The sequence below is a fragment of the Aphelocoma coerulescens genome, chromosome 3, assembly GCF_041296385.1.
Source record: "Aphelocoma coerulescens isolate FSJ_1873_10779 chromosome 3, UR_Acoe_1.0, whole genome shotgun sequence".
Classification (NCBI taxonomy): Eukaryota; Metazoa; Chordata; class Aves; order Passeriformes; family Corvidae; genus Aphelocoma; species Aphelocoma coerulescens.
The window spans coordinates 20,632,770-20,654,061 of record NC_091016.1 but is presented as its reverse complement, the minus strand read 5'-3'; the positions used below and the strand labels follow the sequence as shown (position 1 = coordinate 20,654,061).

General features: G+C 40.9%; 1 protein-coding gene across 16 annotated transcripts in view; it reads left to right on the top strand.

Moving 5' to 3' along the window:
• The window catches only part of FSHR (follicle stimulating hormone receptor), a 307,860-nt gene that overhangs the window by 195,404 nt on the left and 91,164 nt on the right, over nucleotides 1-21,292 (top strand). Inside the window, exon 1 of one of the 16 annotated variants that reach the window (XM_069009386.1) lies at nucleotides 5,975-6,058. The exons of the other annotated variants lie outside the window; for them this stretch is intronic. Coding sequence (XP_068865487.1) covers nucleotides 6,006-6,058 — 53 coding nt within the window. The 5' untranslated portion in view covers nucleotides 5,975-6,005. Of the gene's footprint in view, nucleotides 1-5,974; nucleotides 6,059-21,292 lie in introns of those variants that run through there. 16 annotated transcript variants of the gene reach the window in all.

Here is a 21,292-nt window from a genome sequence, read left to right as displayed (position 1 = left end):
ATATAAATGTTGAGATCTGTGAGGAAAATGTCAGAGAAAAGTTTGAACTAAAAGTAGTAGGGAAGCTACTGGAGCTCTAGAAAGTTTCCAGTAATTTGTATTAACAATCTAACTTTGTAGGTAATTGGGTAATTACCCTGTCAGCTCAATATGAGACATTTTTAGCAATCTGCATGTTGACCCTTACCCATAAAAGTCATAATACAAATAATGATCTAAAGGCCTGTCTTAAGATGATAATGTTTCAACTACTGCACCCTTTTCCACAAAGTTAACAGGAACTTTTATGAATCTGGAGTTGCCCACAAGTAACTCAATCATAATACAAATAACTGTGTGATTCAATCCTATTCAGGGAGAGAAAACAGACAGGTTATGCTTGCACTTTTTCCTCTGTTGGGAATACAGAGCAGGTTGGTTGCACTTCTCTTTTTCTAAGATGAGCCCAAATTTCTGTGTAATGCAGAATTCAATTCAGAGCATTCACATAAAACAGAACAAGCACTGTGTGTTTCAGAAAGCTGTAAATCCTGGTGCTGGGCTGAAACACAGCCCAGGGGAATGCAGCCTCATCTGGCAGTGCCTCTTGAGGCTGACAGTTCCTCTTCTCAGAGGGGAGCAAGCACCTTCCTGTGTTTCTTCTCTGGTTGTAAACTGGGGTTAGTTAGTATGCTGCAACCGTGCAGATTTTCATTTCTGATAAAACTTAGCCTGAGAGGTATTTGTTGATGATTGTCAACAATCAGATGAATTATAGATGATGTTGGTAAACAAAGTGCTGCCTTGATGAATGATGACTTGGCTATACTATGACACGACTGCTAAGTCATTCAAAGCACTGATTAAACCCATTACAGTAAAATAATCACCATCCATTACCTTTAATGTCGTGAACTGACAACCTAGTTAAGGCAGCTGATGGTGTCAGCAAAATGATTTGTTGGTCCTCATGTCCGATGACAATAAATCACTTCGATAAATCAATGAACAGTAGCAATAAAACAATATATTTTCATTTTTCTTGACATTCAATTACAGAGTGTGTATACAGACTTATTCTTAAACATTCACTGATATGGCAGGATTCAGCATCCACCAATAACTAACACATACAGTTGCTGAGATCTTGTTTTGTCCAACCATGTTATACCCTTGATTTTGTTTTCTGCTGCATCTGCTGTTGTGATACATTACTTGTCTTACAAAGCCAGATTCATTCTCAGGTATAAAGGCAGAATTTTTATATTCCTTTTCACTTTGTCTGAAGAAGTTTCTTCTTCTAAATAGGTCTCTGCAAATATTGCATTTTCTGCAGAACTTCAAGGATAATGATCACATTCCTCTTTTTTCACCTTTCTAGTATCACCTCTAGGCTAATAAAGTTTATAATTTGGCTTGCAGGCTAAACAAAAAGTGAACTTAATCATTTGATCAGCAAGACCTGAGCTGAGGCTCCCATACTGCTCATGAGTAAGCAGTGGATGACACTGCTAAAACCCAACTCAGCCGACAGCCATCATCTCCTCTCTGTTCTGCTGTCATTGGGGCTGTGCTAAACACCAGTCCTGGCACACAGACAAACAGGTTTGGGAGCACTGGATTTTATTTTAGAAGTATACATCTGTATCTACCTATTTCTCTTCCTTGTCATGGATATATTCATGTCAGGATAAGTTGTTAGCAAATTTTGGGCATGCATAGAAGTACTAATCCCTAGAAATCAATCATATACTCCCTGGAAATTATGAAAGGCAAGACGCCTCCCAAATACTTGAAATTATAATATATTTTTATTAGGTAAGCTCACATGCTTTATATCTCAAGATTGACAACCTCAAAATCTTTTTTTATTTTTTTTGGCTAAAGGAAATGAAAAAGAAATGTTTCTCTGGATTCCTTCCTCTTCCCCACCCATGTGCACACACTCCCCCAGACTCTAAAAATACCCTGAGGAATTCACAGGTCATAATTTTTTAACATAATCCAGGTAGCCTATTACCCAGGTGGGTAATAAGAAGGCAGAGATGGAAAACAAGATGGCTCTAGATTCTGTGGATTGTCTTTTCTGAGCCATCCTACTATTCATGTGCCCTGAGTCTCTGCTTGGTTGGACTTAATTTGTTTGTGTCATGCTTGCATTGTAGGAGGTTTGCTGTTCAGCAGCAGCAGGTATTTTCCACATTTGTACAAAGAGAAGATTCAGTTTTGGTTTCTGGTAGTGGCTTAAAATGGGATCCGTTTCCTCGAGCACTTGCCTGCTGCAGACAGAAAGAGCATCGAGATGAAACTTTTCCATGGGGCTACATTGCAAGGCATATGAAAGATTTTCCTCATTTCTTTCTAAAAATGGATCTGTCAGTAGAGAATGATTGGCCCCGGTGGACATATGGGCAGTTAGAACTAGGAAAGCTGAATGTCACTACGGGATGGTAAAAATGAAATGTTTGACTGTAAATTATTTTTTATGTCATATTTAGATTACAATATAAAAAATGCAGGTAGTCAATATGAGTTATGTAGCAGAGATGAGAACATGTCAAGAAATGCTCCATTTTTGATGAAAGTGAACTATAATGGAGACTTGCAGTGACTTTGCAGGAGACATAAGTTGATCCTTATTCCAAAAGTAATATGTGCAGCAAACACTTGTGAAATGATGATTTCAGAACTTCGTGGGCTCTGTTCTGTTTAAGAGTTATTAAGAGGTCATTTGAGATAACAATGATCAATTTGGCTCTTCAAAACCTCAGCAGCTGCTCAGAAGAGAGGCAGTAAAAAAGACTGCTGTCCTGTATTGAATCATCTGCCTGTGGGGTCTGTAAAAGCAGTTAAAGTTTGTAAAAGAAGGAATGCACAGAGATTTTGTGAGAAAATTGAGTTTTCAAAGCTTGTATTAAATGCAAGAGATTATCTGTGCTACCATCGGTGAGAAGTGCATTCTTTCCTGTAACAGTGATTCATTCAGCTGATTGTGTCCCACCCTCCAAACCCTGCACATCTGTCTGTTCAACCTCACGGCCTTTTCCAGGAACTTCTTGACACTGGTTCCTTGCCTTGCAAAGCAGAGCCTGTGCCTTTAATCACTGGATGTTCTTTCACCTAGAATTTCGTGGGTTTGGGGCCTCTTTCACACTTCATCTTAGTTTATCGAGTCAGCTTCAAAATGGTCAGAACAGGGAGCATGGCCTAGAGACTGAGGTTCCTCCCCTGCTGTCAGAGGACCACTTGGGCATTGTGGATCAGTCACTGCTTCCTCTCCATGTCATGATGCTGTCACTCCTGCTGTTGAAAGGAGAGGAAGGGATCAGGCTCTCCACAGATCTTCTCTTCTCTTGACTGAAGTTTGGATCAAAACCTGCAGGACAGCAGGCTCAGGCATTCCCTCATCCCAGCTTTACCTGAAACTTGATGGCAATGGCTTCTGGCCAGGTAGTTCCTATTCAATTCAGGGCTGAAATCAAATGATCCTACAAACACTGAGATGAGCATGGTGCTTTAGAGTTCTCACCAGAGACTGACAGCACCAGTTTTCTCAGCTCTGGAGGAAAGTTAAGATGGAATTTCATTTTAACCTGGGTCAGCCTAGCCATCTCTTTAAGTTTGACTAGGCTGGGTGGTATTTCTGCTGGTGTAGACACAGACTATTTATTAGACAGTCTGCCCCTGGGGAACGAGAGGACCTAGAGAGCAATTTTCAGGTTGTGCTGTTCTGTACCTCACCAAAACTGCAAAGGACAACAAGAAAATGTGTGATGCACAGTAGATGAACTTTGAAAGTAACATTCAGCTGATAATTTTTTATAGGGTCCTAACCTGTCTGAGGAGTTGTGTAATGGTTTTTTTCAAAAGTGAAGTCATCATTTTTTGTACTGCCAGTAGCTAAATTATGAGATTCTTGTACTAGGGTGGTACTTACCGTACCTTTGGAAAACATTCAGCACTGTCTACTGGCTCTGTCTGAGAACATATACTCCAAAGAGTTGTTTGGATGAGGCAAAGAGGCAACTTGTTATGAAATTCACTCTCCTACCTTCATTTTAAACTTTCGAGAGATCACGCTTCAATATTCCTGTTATCATCGCCCTGAGATTAACTAGACTATAACAAAAAATATTGATTTAAAATGTGTATTTTTACTTAGGTATTGACATTTGATATAGTTTTAAAGTTTTCTATAAAACTACTGTCATTCAGTATATATATGACAACACCCTGTTACATGGTAGTCTGTGGTCCCCCTTAGCTCAGAATAAGATGAATGCATTAACCTTTTTCAAATGTCACCTATAAAATCCATGCAGTGAAATAGTTAAGCACATAAGCTCCAACACAATCAATATTTCTTGGTGAAACTGGCTCTGCAGCATATCTTTGCCATCTCTATAAACATTTGTATAGCAACTTTAACATTTGTGTCTGTTTCCTTTCAAAGCTGATGTAGAATTTCTGAAGGTGTCCTAGCTTGTTAATAGCATCAAATATTGAAAGCTGACCCTGAAGTTTCCTTCCCAAAGTCCTTCTGGTCTTGCTCATGGCTTCAAGAAATGAAAAATTAAAGACTGAGAACACACAGATCCTGTTATTCAGCTTGAAATCTCTAACAAACCCTGGTGATCCCTGCAGTGTATCATTCAGTATTGCTGCATGTGGCACATGAAAGACTGGGCAGATTTGGCTCATTATGGCAAGTAAAATTTAAAGACATGTCCCAAAATGGGGGTGAGGGGAGGAAGAAAAATAATGCAACCACCACCAGCAGATGGAGAGGGGATTTAAAAAGAAAAAGAGCAGTGGACAGCATCCGAAATGTAGCTGCTATTAGATTTTTGATCACATTTCATCTCTCCATGGGCCACTGTCACCATCAGAGCAGCAGTGTGTGGAGTGACTTGTGCCACAGCTGGCAGCCAGCAGTGCCTCAGGGCTCAGGCCAGCAGGGACCCTGGCCACTGAGGCATCCTCAGAGAACGAGCATCTCCACAGACTGGGACAAACACCAGGATAAGGGCAGGGAGGGGAGAGGAAGGTGGGAGAGCTGGAGGGCGAGCACACACAACTTTTATAGCTCTCCCAGCACTTTTCCTTTGACACCTGCCCTGGAGTACACCCAGAACTCTGCGGAATCACATCTTGTCACCAAAACCAAAGCAATGATTGCACTCTGATGAAGTCAATAAGGCAATTCTATTTCACTCTTGCTTAGTAAGTTACAGCAAGTAACTGCACGGCAAAGATGATCTTCTGGGGAGAGAATGAGAGGTTCTTTAAATTGCCATTGAATCCACCACAGTGCCATACTACTGTTCTATAATAATACATTAAAAAAAACTCAGTAAAACAATAAAAAGCCCCCCACCTTTTTCTTTTCCTCTTTGTCAGCTCAGGATGTTCAAAACCAGATTTTTTTGTTTGTTAATTCTGGTAGGGGCTGGGGTAGAAGGATGCAAACAGCTGCTAAAAGCATGCTTCTCTTAACTCGCTGGGAAAAAGAAGTGAAACTTACATTTCATCATTAAGTTTGCTGTTTTGACTGAAATGTTAAAGTTGTTTATTACCTTGTAAAGCTCTCCCACTTGCCAATGATCTCAATTTATTCATTTCTCCCATAAGAAGAATGTATTCAGGACCGGAAAGCTGGTATATAATGAGACTATATTTGTATTTGAATTCTGAATTGGTAAATTGCAAAGATTTCCCAAAATACTGGCAGGATTCAGAGCAGTTTAATGACCAACTGGAAACACAGGGTTAAGCAAATATCTGCTTATATACAACCTACCTTGCAGAATGTCTTCCAGAATAGCTTTTCTATTAGATCTGTATTGGAATATCTCTGGTAATGGAGTTTAAAAGCACATTTACCTTTCTCACAGCTGTAGCCAATTGGTGACCCATAGTCCCTGTGAAGTAAATTATCTTCTCGTTATTTGCACTACTTCTGGCAGCAAGATATCATTTACTTTAAAGGCAGGAGGGGGTAGGAGGAGAGGAGAGTTTCAGAGCAAATGGTGAGTGAGCTCTCTGAAAAACATCCTCCAGAAGATCCAGCTGTACCTGGGTAAGATGCTCCTGGTTGATTCTGGGTACATGGGGCAGTTGGGCAATGGGACTTGGACATCTCAAACTTGCTTTTCTTGACCCTCTTGACCTTTGTTGTTGCTGGGAATTTAAACTCATCAGCAAGTTAATAAAGCAGTGTTGCTGTGGCACAGACACATGTCCCACTGAGCCATCCTTGGTTCTGGCTGGTCATTTTGGTAGGAGGGGCACTTGTGAGAAATCTTTTTAGCAGAGTCTGGAGCCTCTCTTCACTCTGGCTCAGTCCTCAGAACATTATTTCTCTGAACAGCTATTAGCAGTGTGGCTGCACCATGAGGCTCTCCTTATAACCTGTGAGTACAGAAAACTTTTTGCTGGCATTAAAAAAATTGATGAAAGGAACAGACTGACAACAGTTTTGTTGGCTCCAGGAAGGGATCCAGTTCCCCTTGTCTGAAAAAGGTTTTGATTGGTAGAAGGTTTTAACAATATGAGGAAGTCCATCACTAAATTATCTTTTTTTACATTATCCAGAAAAAAAAAAAATGTTCTTTGTTTGGGTTTTTTCCTGCTATCTGATTTTCCAGTGGTGCCTAAATAATCAGCACAAGTCACAGTATTTGTGTCATCACATCATTCCCTGCACAGCCTTGTCCAGTAGAAAGATTTATAAATGTTATAAAACACAGGGGCTCTCAAGCCAAATGTTTGTTTACACAGGGAGCCACATTATCTGTATCTGTCTCAATTCACACAGGTTGTTTTCCTTTTCCTGGTGCCCATTCTGTCACGCCACTGCCACAGCAGGAAGTAGCTAACAGTCAAAGCAAACAGCTCACAGATCAAGCATGGGTCCTTTAATAACATATTTTCTTCCAGGTTACCTGAAAAATATTTGCAAACACACTCAAGGACAGTCAGGCTTGATTAGGAAAACTATTTGTATCCAGACTCTGACATGCCATGATTGAGGGCTGGCAAATGCAATACAGATGTGGCCCAGGTATCCAGCTTGTGTGTTTGATGATCAAAACCTTTAGGTTTTGGTTTCTTTTCTTGTTTATCTTTAATAATTATGAACTGCATTAGCACAAAGAGAAGTTAATTGTAATCCCTTCAACTCTACCCGACCTGTTTCTGCAATAATCGAAATTTCAGATAAGCAATTAAGTGCATTCCTGGCAGAAAAGGAGCATGGTGGTTGAGGAAAGTCAAAGAGTTTGATTTTATTTGTTTGTTTGTTTTAATGGATAACGTGGATTATTCATTACATGCTTTGCTTTGGTGGTTAATGAGACACATTGAGCTCCAAGGAACAGCATGGGATTAAATGGCTTTGTCAGTGGCATCCTTAGTTCTCATGAACCAGGGGAAGTCCAAAGGTCTCCATGCAGAACACCTCCCCGGCACTAGAATTTAATTTTTTCATATACATTTTTTTCATATTGTTGTGCCATACATATTTTAATTCCTTGTTGTGCTAGTGCTCAGTTACTGAGGGTTGCTGTGTTGAGCAAGGATGGAGAGCTCTTGGGAACTGAATTTTAAAGATGTTTCTGCTGCAACTACCAGGAACAAGTTCCTGCATGGTAATGAGAATGGCAGGTTACACCATGAGGAGGAGTTCAAAGTCAGTGCAGAGTGAAGCAGGTTTCTGCAAGGCTGCCAGGTTCACACTGTCCTCTGATGTCCCTCCTGCCACACAAAAGGGATGGTGTGACACCCAGGCAGCACTGCTGCATTGTGCTGATGCAGTCATTTAAAACAGGAGTCTGAGATTTGGTAAGCTGCTTAAAACCAATCTGTAGCATTCAAACATAAAATGTGATGTAAAGCCAACGTAAAATGGATTTTAATTCAAAAACATACTCTCATAGCAAGACCATGAATATTCTGATTGAAGGTACTTATCCAGATGTCTTTAAAAACACCTGAGAGTTTATGAGCTATTCCAATAGTGACACCAGAATGGGCTGAATCCTACAAATCCTACTTCAGAAATTGCAAAGAGGCTGTAGCAAACTGGTAGCATTATTTGTGCTTGGGCTTTTGATACTATGCTTACACATCCTGTCTTTATCATTGCTTTTAAGTTTTGTAGTCTCTTTAATCTATCCATGAAGTACTTTCACCATCCTCCTTCTGTGCCTCCATACTAGGTCCCACATGGATTTGAAACTTAATGAATGATTCCCTTAGTTAATCATTCGGTGAAAGGCCTGTGGTTTGTTTTATAAGTATGCAGATCCTGTGGTTCTTAATCAACAAAGAGATAAATCTGAAAAAAAAATAAATAAAATGAAAAAGAGAAAAAAATCCTGCAGTTATAAAGTGTAAGTGAGGCAGTCAAAAAGCCAATGAATGCTGGAAGAAACTTTATTATGTATTGTCAATAAATATAACAATAAAACTTTTTAAATCTCTGGAATCGTACTATTACACCCTCTTCCATAATAAAAGGGATTTAGTACCAGTGTAAGATACACTGCAAAATGATGCTGCCTTCATGCAAGATGGATGTGCAGTGTCAGCAGTGAGCACTCCTGCACTATTTAGGTGTCACATGGTCCCTAGGCTTGTAAAACTAAACGGGTTGTTTGTGAAGAAATCTGTTTGTAAAGGTGCCACAACTGTAGTAAGTCAGCCTGGGAATGGCTCTGATGCTTCTCCTGGCACCTCCAGGAAACTTCTGCAGAGAGCAGTTGTACCACCCTCCTCACTGTGGTACATCTTTTTTTCCCCACGGGAATCTTTGTAAATTTGGGGCTAGTCTTTCCCTGCCTTTTCCTAGTTGCTGATGTGAACATAACTAATTCCTGCACTGTGGACATGGCCTTTCTTGGCACACCTTTGCATCCTAATGTCTCTTAATCCTGTGATGGCAGCAGGCACTCCTGTACAGCAGGTGTGTAGGAACACTGCCTTGTCCTCTGGACTGTTCACATCCTTTCATAGTAATTCCTCTATCCAAGTTCAAGCCCTTCCGTGTTTTCTTGCCACTGATGACATTCACTTAAATTTTTAGCTAAGGAGCACTAGGGTTCTAAAGCCTCCTCTGCTGCTCAAAATCCACACCTGCCTCATACAGACCACTCCCACTGTAGTTTTCCTTTTGCCTTTGTTTTGAGCAGCTATTATGACCCGAGCTCTGCCCACAGTGTCCCCAGTCACTGACACCTCTGCAGAAAGATGCTTGCTTTATACAATACTTCTGTAGACAAGTGTTTACCCTAAATATGATCAGGTTTCATTTTGTGCAGCTTTTAGCCGCTGCCTGCTGCTGCCAGCTGGCCTCAGAAGACTTATTTTCCATCACCTGCAGTTGGTCACGCTTGCCTAGCCTAAGATTGCTGCTTATCACTGTTGTTTTAACAATATTGCATCTGGCACCACAGCCCAGCTGGAATCAAAACATTCATTTAATAGTACAGCTGCAAATATGGCAGCTGAGTGACAGGTGCCTGGCTTTGCACACACTCTGAGTCCTTGCTTTTCCTGGAATTGCACTGCAGACATCATCCTCTGAACTAAAGCCCTCTGCATCCTTGGGCTGTGCACGCACTGCTCACTGCTTTCTTCCTGAAATAGCTGCAGCACTGGGGATTACAGATGGCTCTATTTCACATTCTCCTTGCACCTCTCCCTTTTTCGCTTCTCATGGCTGTCTTTAACTTAAACCTATTTGTTTGTCTGTGTCTGTGTGTGTCTGTGTGTGTCTGTGTGTGTGTGTTTGTGATTTTTCGGTGGGGTTTTATTGAGTGTGGTTTTTTTTTTACTACCACCAAGTGGGGTGGTAATATTTGGAGGTGCCTCTCTGGAGAGAAGGCATTGCTGTCTCAGCAAACTCTCCTGTGGCTGGGATCCTAGGTTGGTAGGGAGTCACCTTGAAAATTACAGGTAAATGAGAAAGTTTTAAAGTTCTTGCTACTTATTTTTGGGTAAGTGCATGATAGGTCCCTTCTGGCTTACTTTTTGGGGGGCATCATAATGCTTATGCAGCATTTCCATCAGATGTCTGGTGTTTCTGTTATTGTTCTTAGCAATGTTTTTTATCTTACTTTTCTTTTTTCTTCCCGATGTAATGGCTAACACACATGTCCCTTCTGGCTTTCAGTTCTTTATCTTTTAGCAGCTATCACTAGGTCTGTACACAGACTTTGTTTTCCCTGCATGTTTATACCAGATTCTTTGTTAGAAATTCAGCATGGCCAATGATCTGAGTCACTCTATGCTAATCACCTTCCCTGCCTTCCTGTGCATCTCCCTGGACTGCCTTCACCACATTTCACACACCACACGTTGGCTCATAAAACAAGAGGGCTTCATGCTGGCAAATCTAAGGGGCTCTTTATTTAGCAGCTTACTTCAGAGGTGCTGCAAATGCAGAGTGGACTCTTCCTACAAAAAATAGGTGGCTACCATGGTTCTTCCCTCAGATTCTTTCCCTTTATTGCACTTCAGGTCTGAACAGGGAGACTATCTCTAGGGCACAGACAGTAGCTCTGATTTCCATGAGTGTTTAGTACTTTTGCAAGCAGCATGCTTACTCTTTCTAGAAAAGGCAGCTTGCTATGCACCCAGACAGGGGTCTGTGCCAGACAGGCAGTCATATGGAGTTGTGTGTACATCATTTTCCTGTTCTGGGAAAAAATTCCCCCTTTTTTCCCACCGACCAGAAAATCTCCACCTTTTTAACAGGAATAAGATTTTTAAATCTGTTTGGTTTGTTGGGGTTTTTTCAAGCAAATGGTGAATTTAGTTACACTGCATGTGCATTTTTTTAATTGTAGAGTTTATGTATATCTTAAAATGAGAAGTTTAAAAGAGGACCAAGAAAAATGGCAGAATTGTTGACTTTCTGACTATTCTTATATATATTCTGTGCTCGGTGAAATTATTTGTGTTTACTTTTTGCATCTTTTCTTTGATTTCCCAGAGAATTCTCATATCTTATTCAACGTTTTCTGCTGGGTTGTTTTTCTTTTTTTTTTTTTTTTTTTTTTTTTTTTTTGACTATTAAAAAAACTTTTGATACTACCATCACAGAAATGGATGTAATATAGCAATCTATAAAATTATAAACTGTTGTGCCAAAGAAGCACAAGCTGTCAGACCTGGGAACAGGTCTCACAAAAACGGGGGAGTGGGTTTAGCCATACATAGAGAGCTGCCTGGGATTCATCGTTTTTTCAACAATTCAAGTCATTATTCCTCATTGTGGACAATCAAGGGTGGGAGGAATTAAGTATGCAGTTTTATTTAACAGAAATGTTTTGAAGATGTATGGAATTCTTTGTGAATAATTCATGTTCTTTAAGATCAGAAGCACTGAAACAAAAAAAAAGGTGGGCAATTCTGCTGGGATGTGCCAGTTTAGAAACAAAGCAGCACTCTTGCCACATGTAAATGCAGCTGAAACAGGATGGCTGTAACATCAGGGAAAAAGTTCTTTCCTAAAAAGTCTGTAGCAATATAGATGATCTCTTCTTCAGAAAGTAAATTATTCATTTTGTCCTTGATCAATTGCAGTTAACATGTATTTGTGGCTCACAACTCTTTCTCCATAACATAAAAGTGGCTCACAGGGGAAAAGGAAAGTCATGCTTGGGGAAAAGAGCGTCAAGAAAACCCTGCCACAATGAAACCTTCTCCATCTTATGCCCCTACCAGGCATCTCTGATTAATCAACCCTTTCAATGACTTTGGCACTAACAAGTTATTTAAATTTTCAATGCCTCTCCCAGGACATTGCTCTACTTATTTTTCTACAAGATTAGATACAGAATGGAAATCAAAAAGGAAGAGAAATATTGGAATATGCTTTTGATTTGGGACAGTTGGAGAGCAGCAGGTGTAGTGTGGGCTGTTAGGGTGAAGCCTGTGAAGGACAGGTGACAGCTCTGCCACCTCATGTAAAATTTCTTATGCTCCCTTCTGTGAGCTTTCACCAGCAGAGTAATATAGGTAATTAATTTTTTTTATATCTTCACAGCGAGTCCCTGGCTTTGCAGTCCAAACTGAAGTCAGTAGGTATCTGCTGGTGCCTAAAATACATTGCTTCTTGTTTGAAGAACTGTGACTTTGTGGCACAGGCAAATTATTCCCTTGTTGGTCACTGCAGGGTCTGCTGGGCACTGCTGGGGAGCCCCTGTCACAGGACAGCCTTGGAGCTTTCTTCCATTTGTGACATTCCAGCAACACGTTCTGTCCTTCCCATTACAGGGAATGCATGAAGCAAAACATTCTCCAGGACTGATATTTCTGTCTGGTTTTTCTGCTGCTTTGATGGCTTCTGGATGATCTGTAGATCCATTTTATCTAACATTTTATACCTCTTGGGACGCTGGATGCAAACTGTTTGTGTTCAGCATTCAAAAGCTGTAACACTTCCATAAATATTCCTATATAGAAGCAGAATCCTTCTTTCCACGTGTATGCTGGCTATTAGCACATCTCCTCTTCTTCTCAGGGATGAGCATCTTTGGATAGCAGGAGAGGACACCTTTGGCTACATGGTAGGCCATGGTAGGGTTAGGTAGAAGCCCAATGTGTCCAGTTGCACCCTAATGTCAGGACATTTTCACTGCTTAGGTAACAAAATAATACTTCTCTGGAGAAGCCGGGCAGAACAGAATGCAGCAGTCTTTTAAAATACTTCTTTTCCACCTCTTTGCTACTTTCTCCAAGCACAGATAAATAAAACTATAGTTTGGTGGTAAGGTTCACCCAAATCAAACTGTCTGAACACCGAGCCATTTTTGGAACTGCCGCAGTGTGCCCTGCACCACTTCTTTTCCATCTTACATGCATGCAGAGAAGGTCAAGCAGTGAATTAGCAGACACCTTTGATGGTGCCAAAGACAACAACCTGCTTCAATACATTATCAAATAATAGACTATAAATTATGTAAGCACTGAAATGCCAAGCAGCAAACAGCATTTTCAGTGCTAAGTAGAATCACCAAATTCACTAGAAACTGCTAACCCCGATGATGCAATTTTTTGAGGTATCTAAATGTTAACTCTTTGTCACCATCCTTCCTTTTCTTTCTTCCTCTCAATCAAATGTGGTCTTTTTTTGATCACATTCCCTTATTATGTGATTCTGTGACACCGTGTTTCAACTCATGTTCAGACCAACTACATAAGCTGACAGATTTCCAAGGCAGCTCAGGAGGGGCACCCCATAGGAATAAAATGTTGAGTATGCAAAGCTAGGGAGTAAAATGCCTGAAAATGGAGCTGACAACATGGAGTTCTGATCCTTTGTGTGCTGCTCAGCTCCACACTTTCCATAAGAAGGTGATGGAGAGGTGAAAAATCCAGAGGCTGTGCATGCATCAGTGTGGTACCTCCTGAGACAGATCTTGCAATCTCTGGGAGATGGGGATCCCAGCTGGCCAGGGCTTTCAGCATCCATGGTAGTGAGAAATCAGAAAAAAATTGAAGATGTAAAAGACTGATTTTAATAGAAATTAAATTATGATTTGAGGTTTGTTGGGGGTTTGGTGTTTGTTTGGTTTTTTAATACAGAAATGTCAAAATAAATAGGATAGACAGAAAAGTATTGAGCACCTAGATTTCAGGGAACACAACAACCTCGTCAATACGAGCTTGATGTATCCAAGACAAGGAAGTCCTCTAAAAGTTGAATAATCCTTGGGAAGGGAAGTATTTTATCTTCAGGCTCGTTTTTTACAGAGTTTCCCAGAGGCTGTGGACAGAGAGTGTTCTGCTAATGCAGTTTTTTAGAGACACAAGGGCAAGGAGTGCCACATGTGCAAAATACCATCATCATTTATTGACAAAATGTCTCATAGACTCAAAGGACTATGTAAAAATTAGGCTAAACCAAACCAAATCCAAAACCTAAGGTAAACATTAATGAACAAAAAGTCCATAGTCTAGCATGGTGCTTGGTCCTTACTTAAGCACAGCAAATGTCATGATCATTGGGTACGTAGCACGAGTGTACCCAATGCTGAGTGCAGGTGCTGAGTCTGTAGGGAAATGTAGCAGTTCAGAAACTCTTTCTATACAGGCTGCTATCAACACATTATTTTGGAAATCCAGTTAAATTCATGGAATCGTTATCAAAGGAGGAAGAACATTAAGTTAAAATACATCAGAAATACCAAAACAAGGCATTTGCCTCAGAATATTTTACCTGCTAAGGTTTTTTCTTTCAGAGAACTCTGCAATTCCTAAAAACAACTCTTTCCTTTTCGTGATCACATATAGCTTTTAGGACCAAAAAAAAAAAAGAAGAAGCATCTTTCCTTGTATTTTATCTCAATATTTCACTGAACAGTGAATTTTTTTTTAAGCCTCCAAAGCAAAGACAATTTGCAAATTAATTTCTCTACCACTCTGAAAAATGAAACCATGAAAAGATCATGTCATGTCCTGTGTTTCTGTGAGAGAACCCAGGCTAGGGAACACATATAATTAGGTGTTTCACAGCTGAATTTTGCTCTGATGATTTCTATACCTGTGATAATTTGCTAGTAGTGCTACTTAAGACAGGGCTGCAGTTATTCTACATCTTAGTTCAGGTGGTCTTGCTTCCTTCTTCTGCAAGCAGACTTGGAGCAAATGATTGGAGAAACATTTTTTCCCTTTGTTTACTCCATGCACCCAAAGACGAGAGGTCTGTTTGCTGTAGGTGCTCAGAAGTATTTTATTTTAACAGAGAAGGAAAAAGGAAATATTTTGATGCATCTCTTCAGAACAGGGCAAGCCATCCCTTGCCAGTGGGAGTCTCTAACCCAGGAATATTCTCCAAGTTTAAGCATGAGTTGTGATTTTGGTATGCATAAAACAATTCAAATTCATAAAATTAGACATCTACTTGGCAAGCAATGATTTCAGCTCTTAGTAAAGTACCACTGTCCTTATATGCATCTGGAGGCAGTAGGGATATATGACTCAAGAGCTCTCTGCTAGAAAGTGTCTCCCATTTCCAGAATTGTCAGTAGCTTCTGTACAAAACAGTGAGAATGTTGAAGAGAAAACTTTGGAGATTAACATAAATGAAGTATTTCAATGAATATAGTGGAAGGTCTTCAGCTACTGTAGAAAGCTAATTTTGTTTTAGCCAGGACTGGCCATTGTGGGGTCTTAAAGCTGGGGACAACATTCACACCAAGGATTTGCTATTCTGTCTCCAGAAGTGCTCATAAATGGACACCTAAAGCAGGCAAACTTATGTAATACCTTCCCTAATATTCTCTCAGCCTCCAGCTTCATGACTCTCTGGTGATTTCCTAAGTCTCTTGTGGTTTGTTCACTTAGAGCCCTAAATCATCTCTTTTTTCAGGTAATCATAGACTTTTTCCTTGAATCAGTGTCCACTCTGGCACCCACAATAACAAGGAATTACACGGGTCTGTTATCTGCTGGGTTCAAGACTGGCTCAGGCTTCATTTGATAACCCATAGCTCTTGGAATGAAGGGGATAGTAAAAAAACTGTTCCAATCCTTTACTTCCATGCCAACCCTTATTTTGCAGACTTGTACCAAATTCTTTCAGATCAGCTCTTCCTTTCAGCCTCTCCATTTTGACCCTAGCTATTTATTTTTATTTCTTTTTTAACCAGGTCAGAACTCCTCCTTTTGTCCTTTAGCTATTTGACTTTGGTGAAGAATTTTGTCAAAAACCTTTTGGAAATACAAATAGATCTCCCTTTTCTGCAAGGATCTGCAAGGCAGGATTTCCCTCAGCAGTTTCTCTCAGCTCTGGCAGTTTTCCATGCTCTGTAGATGCATCCTTTATTACAGTTTCTGCTAATTTGCCCAGCGTTGTCATGATTACAGGCCTGTGATTCCTCAGATCTCCCTGGAACCTTATTTTAAGGATTGATATTGCACCCATTCTTTAGATTGGAGGATATTTTAAGTGGTTGGTACTCTTGGAAATTGCCATTAGTAACTCAACTACTTCATCTGAGTTCTCTTACACCCCCTGGGTGACTGTCATTGGTTTATGCAAAGGTTATTGGTCATCTGGAGCTGAAGTTAACCCCTGTAATTGTACTATCTGTCCTCACTGGCTCTCTGATTCCTCTCAGCACAGAGCAATCACTGTCACCAGCTTCCTAAGGGACATCCTTACCACTACCTAGATGTGGTTCAGTGGGATCATGTGCCCCTCTTCCTGTTCTAATGGTGTTTCTGGAGCTAATCCTCCTCTACAAGCCTCTCCCCATCCTCTTCCTGGGAAGATGCACTTAAAAAGAAATGGAAGAAAAGTTGATTACTGGACCTTTCTCTGCATCCAGCCCGCACCTGCCCCATGCTGTGCCATAGTCAGTTCCCTTTGCAGGTGGCATCTGGCTTCAGCATTAGGTTGAGCTGAGAAGTACAGCTGGGACTGCGGGATCTATTGTTTCAAGCTTTTTGCTGAAGGGGGTGGATTCAGAGTTTTGTGTCTGATAATATTTGATTTTTCTTTAATGAATCTGGAGCTCTAATCTCACCATGGGATCTGATGACTAAGTAGGATCAAATAGTATTTACTCTTCTGCCTTGGCCTGCTGTCAGAAATATGCCACATTACACTCTGGCAGACCAGTTGAAGACAAAGAAGAAAAGAGGTGAAGCAGGAGCTATTTACAGATGCTTAACTTTGGTGCTGTCACCTTCATACGTGGCAGAAATGTCACCTTCTCCTACACACATCAGAGAATGCTCCCTACAACAGCTGTGGTCTGTCAGTGACGAAAGCCAGAGTTTGTGGTAGGATGTGAAAGTGTGAATATTGGCCATGATCAGCCTTGGGAATGTTTTCCTGCTGCTGGCAAGCTTTCTGCCCAGAAGCTGGATGACTTTCTGGTGTGCTGTCACTGATGTAGCTTTAGATTTGGACAAATATCCTATCTGAAGGGCATATTTGGTCTGGGTTTCTGTTTCCCCAAAAGCTTTATAGACCTTTATAGTGGCTTGTGTACCTTGACTGTTACTCATTCTGTTTTTCTTTATGCATAGGTTAGGTGCATACTGTTAATGCCAGGATGGCAAGGTTGCATAACAACATGCAGAGGCTAAATATTCTATTTTCTTAAACCTTTTTTTCTCCAAAGAGAGTCTTTGTAAGTCATTTCATTCCTCATTCAAAAATTCAGTCCTCTTCCCACAGTTCAGTGTCACTGCTAGAATTTGGTAAAATCACTCCAATAATGAATTTGAATTGAGATGTATGAGGGTGACCAGTGGCTTAATGGCAGAACTGTAACTACTCCTTGAATCAGCTCCTGGGTAATAAGTGAGGTAAGAATAGCTCCTCATCTTGTGTGCTGTACTACTGGAGGTTCCTGCAGGCAATCATTATTACCTGCTACTTCATACTCTGTTTGGCCAGATAATGTCTTGCAATTAGGGCTTAAGAGCAAGCGATGGAAAGCTCTCCATAAAAGCTGATTATATTTGGGCCCAGCAGCACATCCCTACCACCATTCTCCGAGATTTATGACCTTTGTGATGTCTCTCTGCTGCTGCTCTGGTACAGAGGCAAGCTGTTTATCCAGGCTGCTGCAGTCCAAAGCTTCAGCAGTGGTGCTCTGGCATAGCTGCACTGAAGTCAAGGACAGTATGGCCTGGCTCCTTCTCTCTCCCATCCCTTCATATTCTGTAATGTTAGCTGTATCCTGCTGGCACTTTTCCATTTCTTTTATTGTCACATTCATTTTCAGCAGCTACAAATACCATGTCGACATTTACTCAATGGATCCACCGTTGGAATGAGGCTTGTTGTGGTTTGTTCATGATGATGCTGAAATGGTTTTGGGGGCTGTGGGAGAGATCACAAACATAGAAAACCTTGAAAGTTTGGTGAATGTCAATAGAGTTTGGAAATGAATCTTCACTGACATTTATGTTTACGCTGCCATGCACGGAAGGGATGGACAGCTTAAACTGGCCCTGAGAGTAGCCCCACATCCCGAGGGGATACAAACTCCTTTGCTCCTGCAGAGCAGCAAGCAAGGACAACTGGCTGCCAAGGACAGCAGCACTGCAAGCCCAGGCTTAACAGACAATTCAGCTGGGAATCTGTAAGGAAATTTTCAGCTTTTCTGCGTTCCGAAGAGGGCATCCACATGTGGCCAAGATGCCTTCTTTCCCCTTCCCAGAGTTGCTGTGGTTTGGGTGTACAACAAAATTATCTTGCTTTGTATTTGGGCAAGCGACGGGGATGTTGCCAAGGCTGGCAGCACAGCCTCCAAGGGCACACCACAAGCAAGGGCCACATCACTTTACCCACAGGCCAGGCCAGTCAGGAATTGTATCAGGAGAAATACTGGTAAGCACTGAGCATGAGCTAATGAGCCCTAATGAGATTTCTGTTCAGCTTGGAGCACATGCAGAACAGACTTGTAAAATATAATCATACCACTTTTGAAGAGATGGTACAAAAACCTCACCTGAGAGCTTTTGGGTCTCCAAGAATTTTGAATTTCATCTGGGCAAGAAAAAATTAGTCAGTGTCTTGTCTTAATTACTTAGTTTGGAGGTGTTTAACAGATTGTGTTTCCCCTTTGTGGTCCATCTTAAAAACTGCAAAGGAAGGTGGCCATGAGAGATAAAACAGTCTTGCAGTTTGGTTTGGGTTGTCATGCCTAACCTGTGGTCAGCTTAGTCCCAAAAGTATTTGTTTTTTTCATCTCAGGTAGGTGTAATACAACAGGATGTGTCATTTGTTGATAAATTATATCATGCTAAACCATTGTCATGTGAGTGAAAGGGTAAGGAAAATTGTAGTAGAGGTAAGAAAAATGAAATATGTGGTGGAGTATGACTTTTCCTTCTGCTTTTAGCTTACAGCATTCAACAGATTTAAATGTCTTTTCAATATCTAGAACTTTTCTTCTCTAACCCGTCAGTGAACCATATCCCAGCATTGTCACAAGGGTGGTAGCAGCCACAGGAGCCCTTCTAAGTGAAAGACATGCAATCTGTCAGGGTGGGCAGGCTAACACAAATCTGTTAGCACTTGCTTTTCCCACACAGGTCAGAGTCTTCTGGAACACTGGCCAGATTTCAATTTGGGTAGCTATACGTCTGTTAGGACTTCAACTGTGGCTTGCAAAGTTTGTTTGAATCCTTTGAAGAGCAAGTATGTAAAGAGCTATGTAAATGGTCAGGTTTCAGTATGTAAAGAGCTATGTAAATGGGAAATTTGAGATCTTGGCTGGGATGTGAGGAGGAACACAGTGCATCTCTGTCCTTCCCCAGCTTCCTGTGGTGGATGCCAGTGAATTCCTGCAGGCAGCAGGGATGCTTCTCCATTGCCAGGTCACAGCTGGATGTGCAGAGAAGCCAAAAGTGGCTGCAGGTGGGCCAGGGGAAGTTCAGAAGTCCCGTGTGTGTGAGACAGGGGCACGGCCCCAAAGCACATCTTCCTGGCCTGGGCACATCTCTGTGGGGTTATACTTTGTTGTGCACAAACCTGCACCTCTCTGGGGTCTCTGGCTGGACCCCAGGGGATCTGCCCACTACCAGGCAGTAGATGTGCTACGTTTCCCATTAGTTTCCTTGATATCATCTGTAAAATGATGCTGGAGGTCTTTCTGTGGTACAGAAGCGGGGACAAAAACGGGCATTAGACTGCAGAGCACTTTGATAACATGGTAATGAGCACTATAAAGCACCTCAGAGAGAGGGACAAGCTCCTTTTTCATCATCTGCAGAATCTCATTAGCCTACCTTCCATTCCATTCTGTGCCTTAAGAGCGATGTCAGGACCTTTTTCCTCTCCTCCTGCACAGAGCTGTGCCTGACCTGCTCCCTCCGCACTGAGAGCAATTGCAGGCAGATCAAGAATCGGAGGCTCCTCTTTGTCCCCTTCCATGCAATAACCTGCTTCCTGACAGAAAAAGTGTCAAAGGACAACTATTCCAAGGATGAATATATCATTGGACAGTCTTACAGCACTAATTTGAGCTTGCTGAAGCAACTTGGAGCTGTTCTTTTTCATTTTTTCCAGGGCTACAGCTGCATAAAGACTTAGACATGCCCAGCTTTCCTTTCAATGCTCATTTGCTTGCTTTTAAGTGCATGTGTCATTTTTCATTATTTTGTATGCTAAGGGGCAGATCCTGAATTTTTTAGCCATGTTTGGCAGAACCTTGTTCCATAAATAATCTTATTAACTCCAATGGATTCTTTTGTGGAAAACAGTACTGTTCAGCAGCAGCTGAGGAGTCCCAGCAGGAAGCTCAGGGAAGAGTGGAAGAGGAAAATGGCTGCCAGAGATCAGAACAATGTTTAGGTTTTAATGTCTTTCCACATCAGCCACTGAATGAAGTAAAATCATTTTTTTATTTGCTGTAAAAGCTTCAGCAAAAGCAGGAAAAACCTCAGATGCCCTTCAAGGATGCTTTAAAACAAATGTGCAGTATTCATTCTCACTGTATAGTGCTAAAAAAGACTCAGTGATTCTTTGGCTCCTAATTGTCACCTCAGGCAGCTTATTTAGCCTACCTGTCATGAAGGTAAAAGTATACAAAACCCTGTAACTCCTGCAAAGTAATTGAGCCACTTTTTTAACCTCCTTCTATCAATATTAATAACCTACTCTAATTGCACAATGCTTCTTTTTTTCTTTTCTCCTTTTTCTTCAGTCTGCTATAGGGATTAGTTAGTCATCTGCATCTTCTTTAGAGGCCTTAACAAATGTTAATTTTTCATTCTTGCCTCTTTTTTTTTCTTCTATTAAGTGTCAGAATGAAATTAATTTCCCGGAAGGATATTAAGTGTCTTTCATGTATCAATCACAGCTGAGTTCTTCCTTTTCTCATGCAGAGATGGTTTCTCTTAGGCTGTAGAGGTCAAAAAAATAGAAGATAGGTATATTGTAAAGATATTTCCATTTCAGACCTCTTTAATATATTTTAATGCTGGAAATGCTCACCCAACCTGAGAGAATTTCAGGTAATTTGGTTGCTCTGGCCAAACAACAGGTTGTTAGCACTGTCCATGGGCCAATTTTAAGCACCAGAGGGATTAAGCAAGTTTTCTCCTTAGAGATATCTCTGTACTTAAATCTTTGAAATTTCTCATGTATGCTTTGCCAGGCAGCTCTCGTTCTTTAATATGAGATGATAATTATGGCATGTTGTGGAGGCATCATTAAAGTTTCTTTAATTCACTTTATGTCATAATAAATTGTACTTGAAAAAATTAATAGCCTCTTGAATTTTAATGAGTAAGAACTTCAGGTTTGTCGCTAAACCATCCCTGAATGTTCATGAACTTT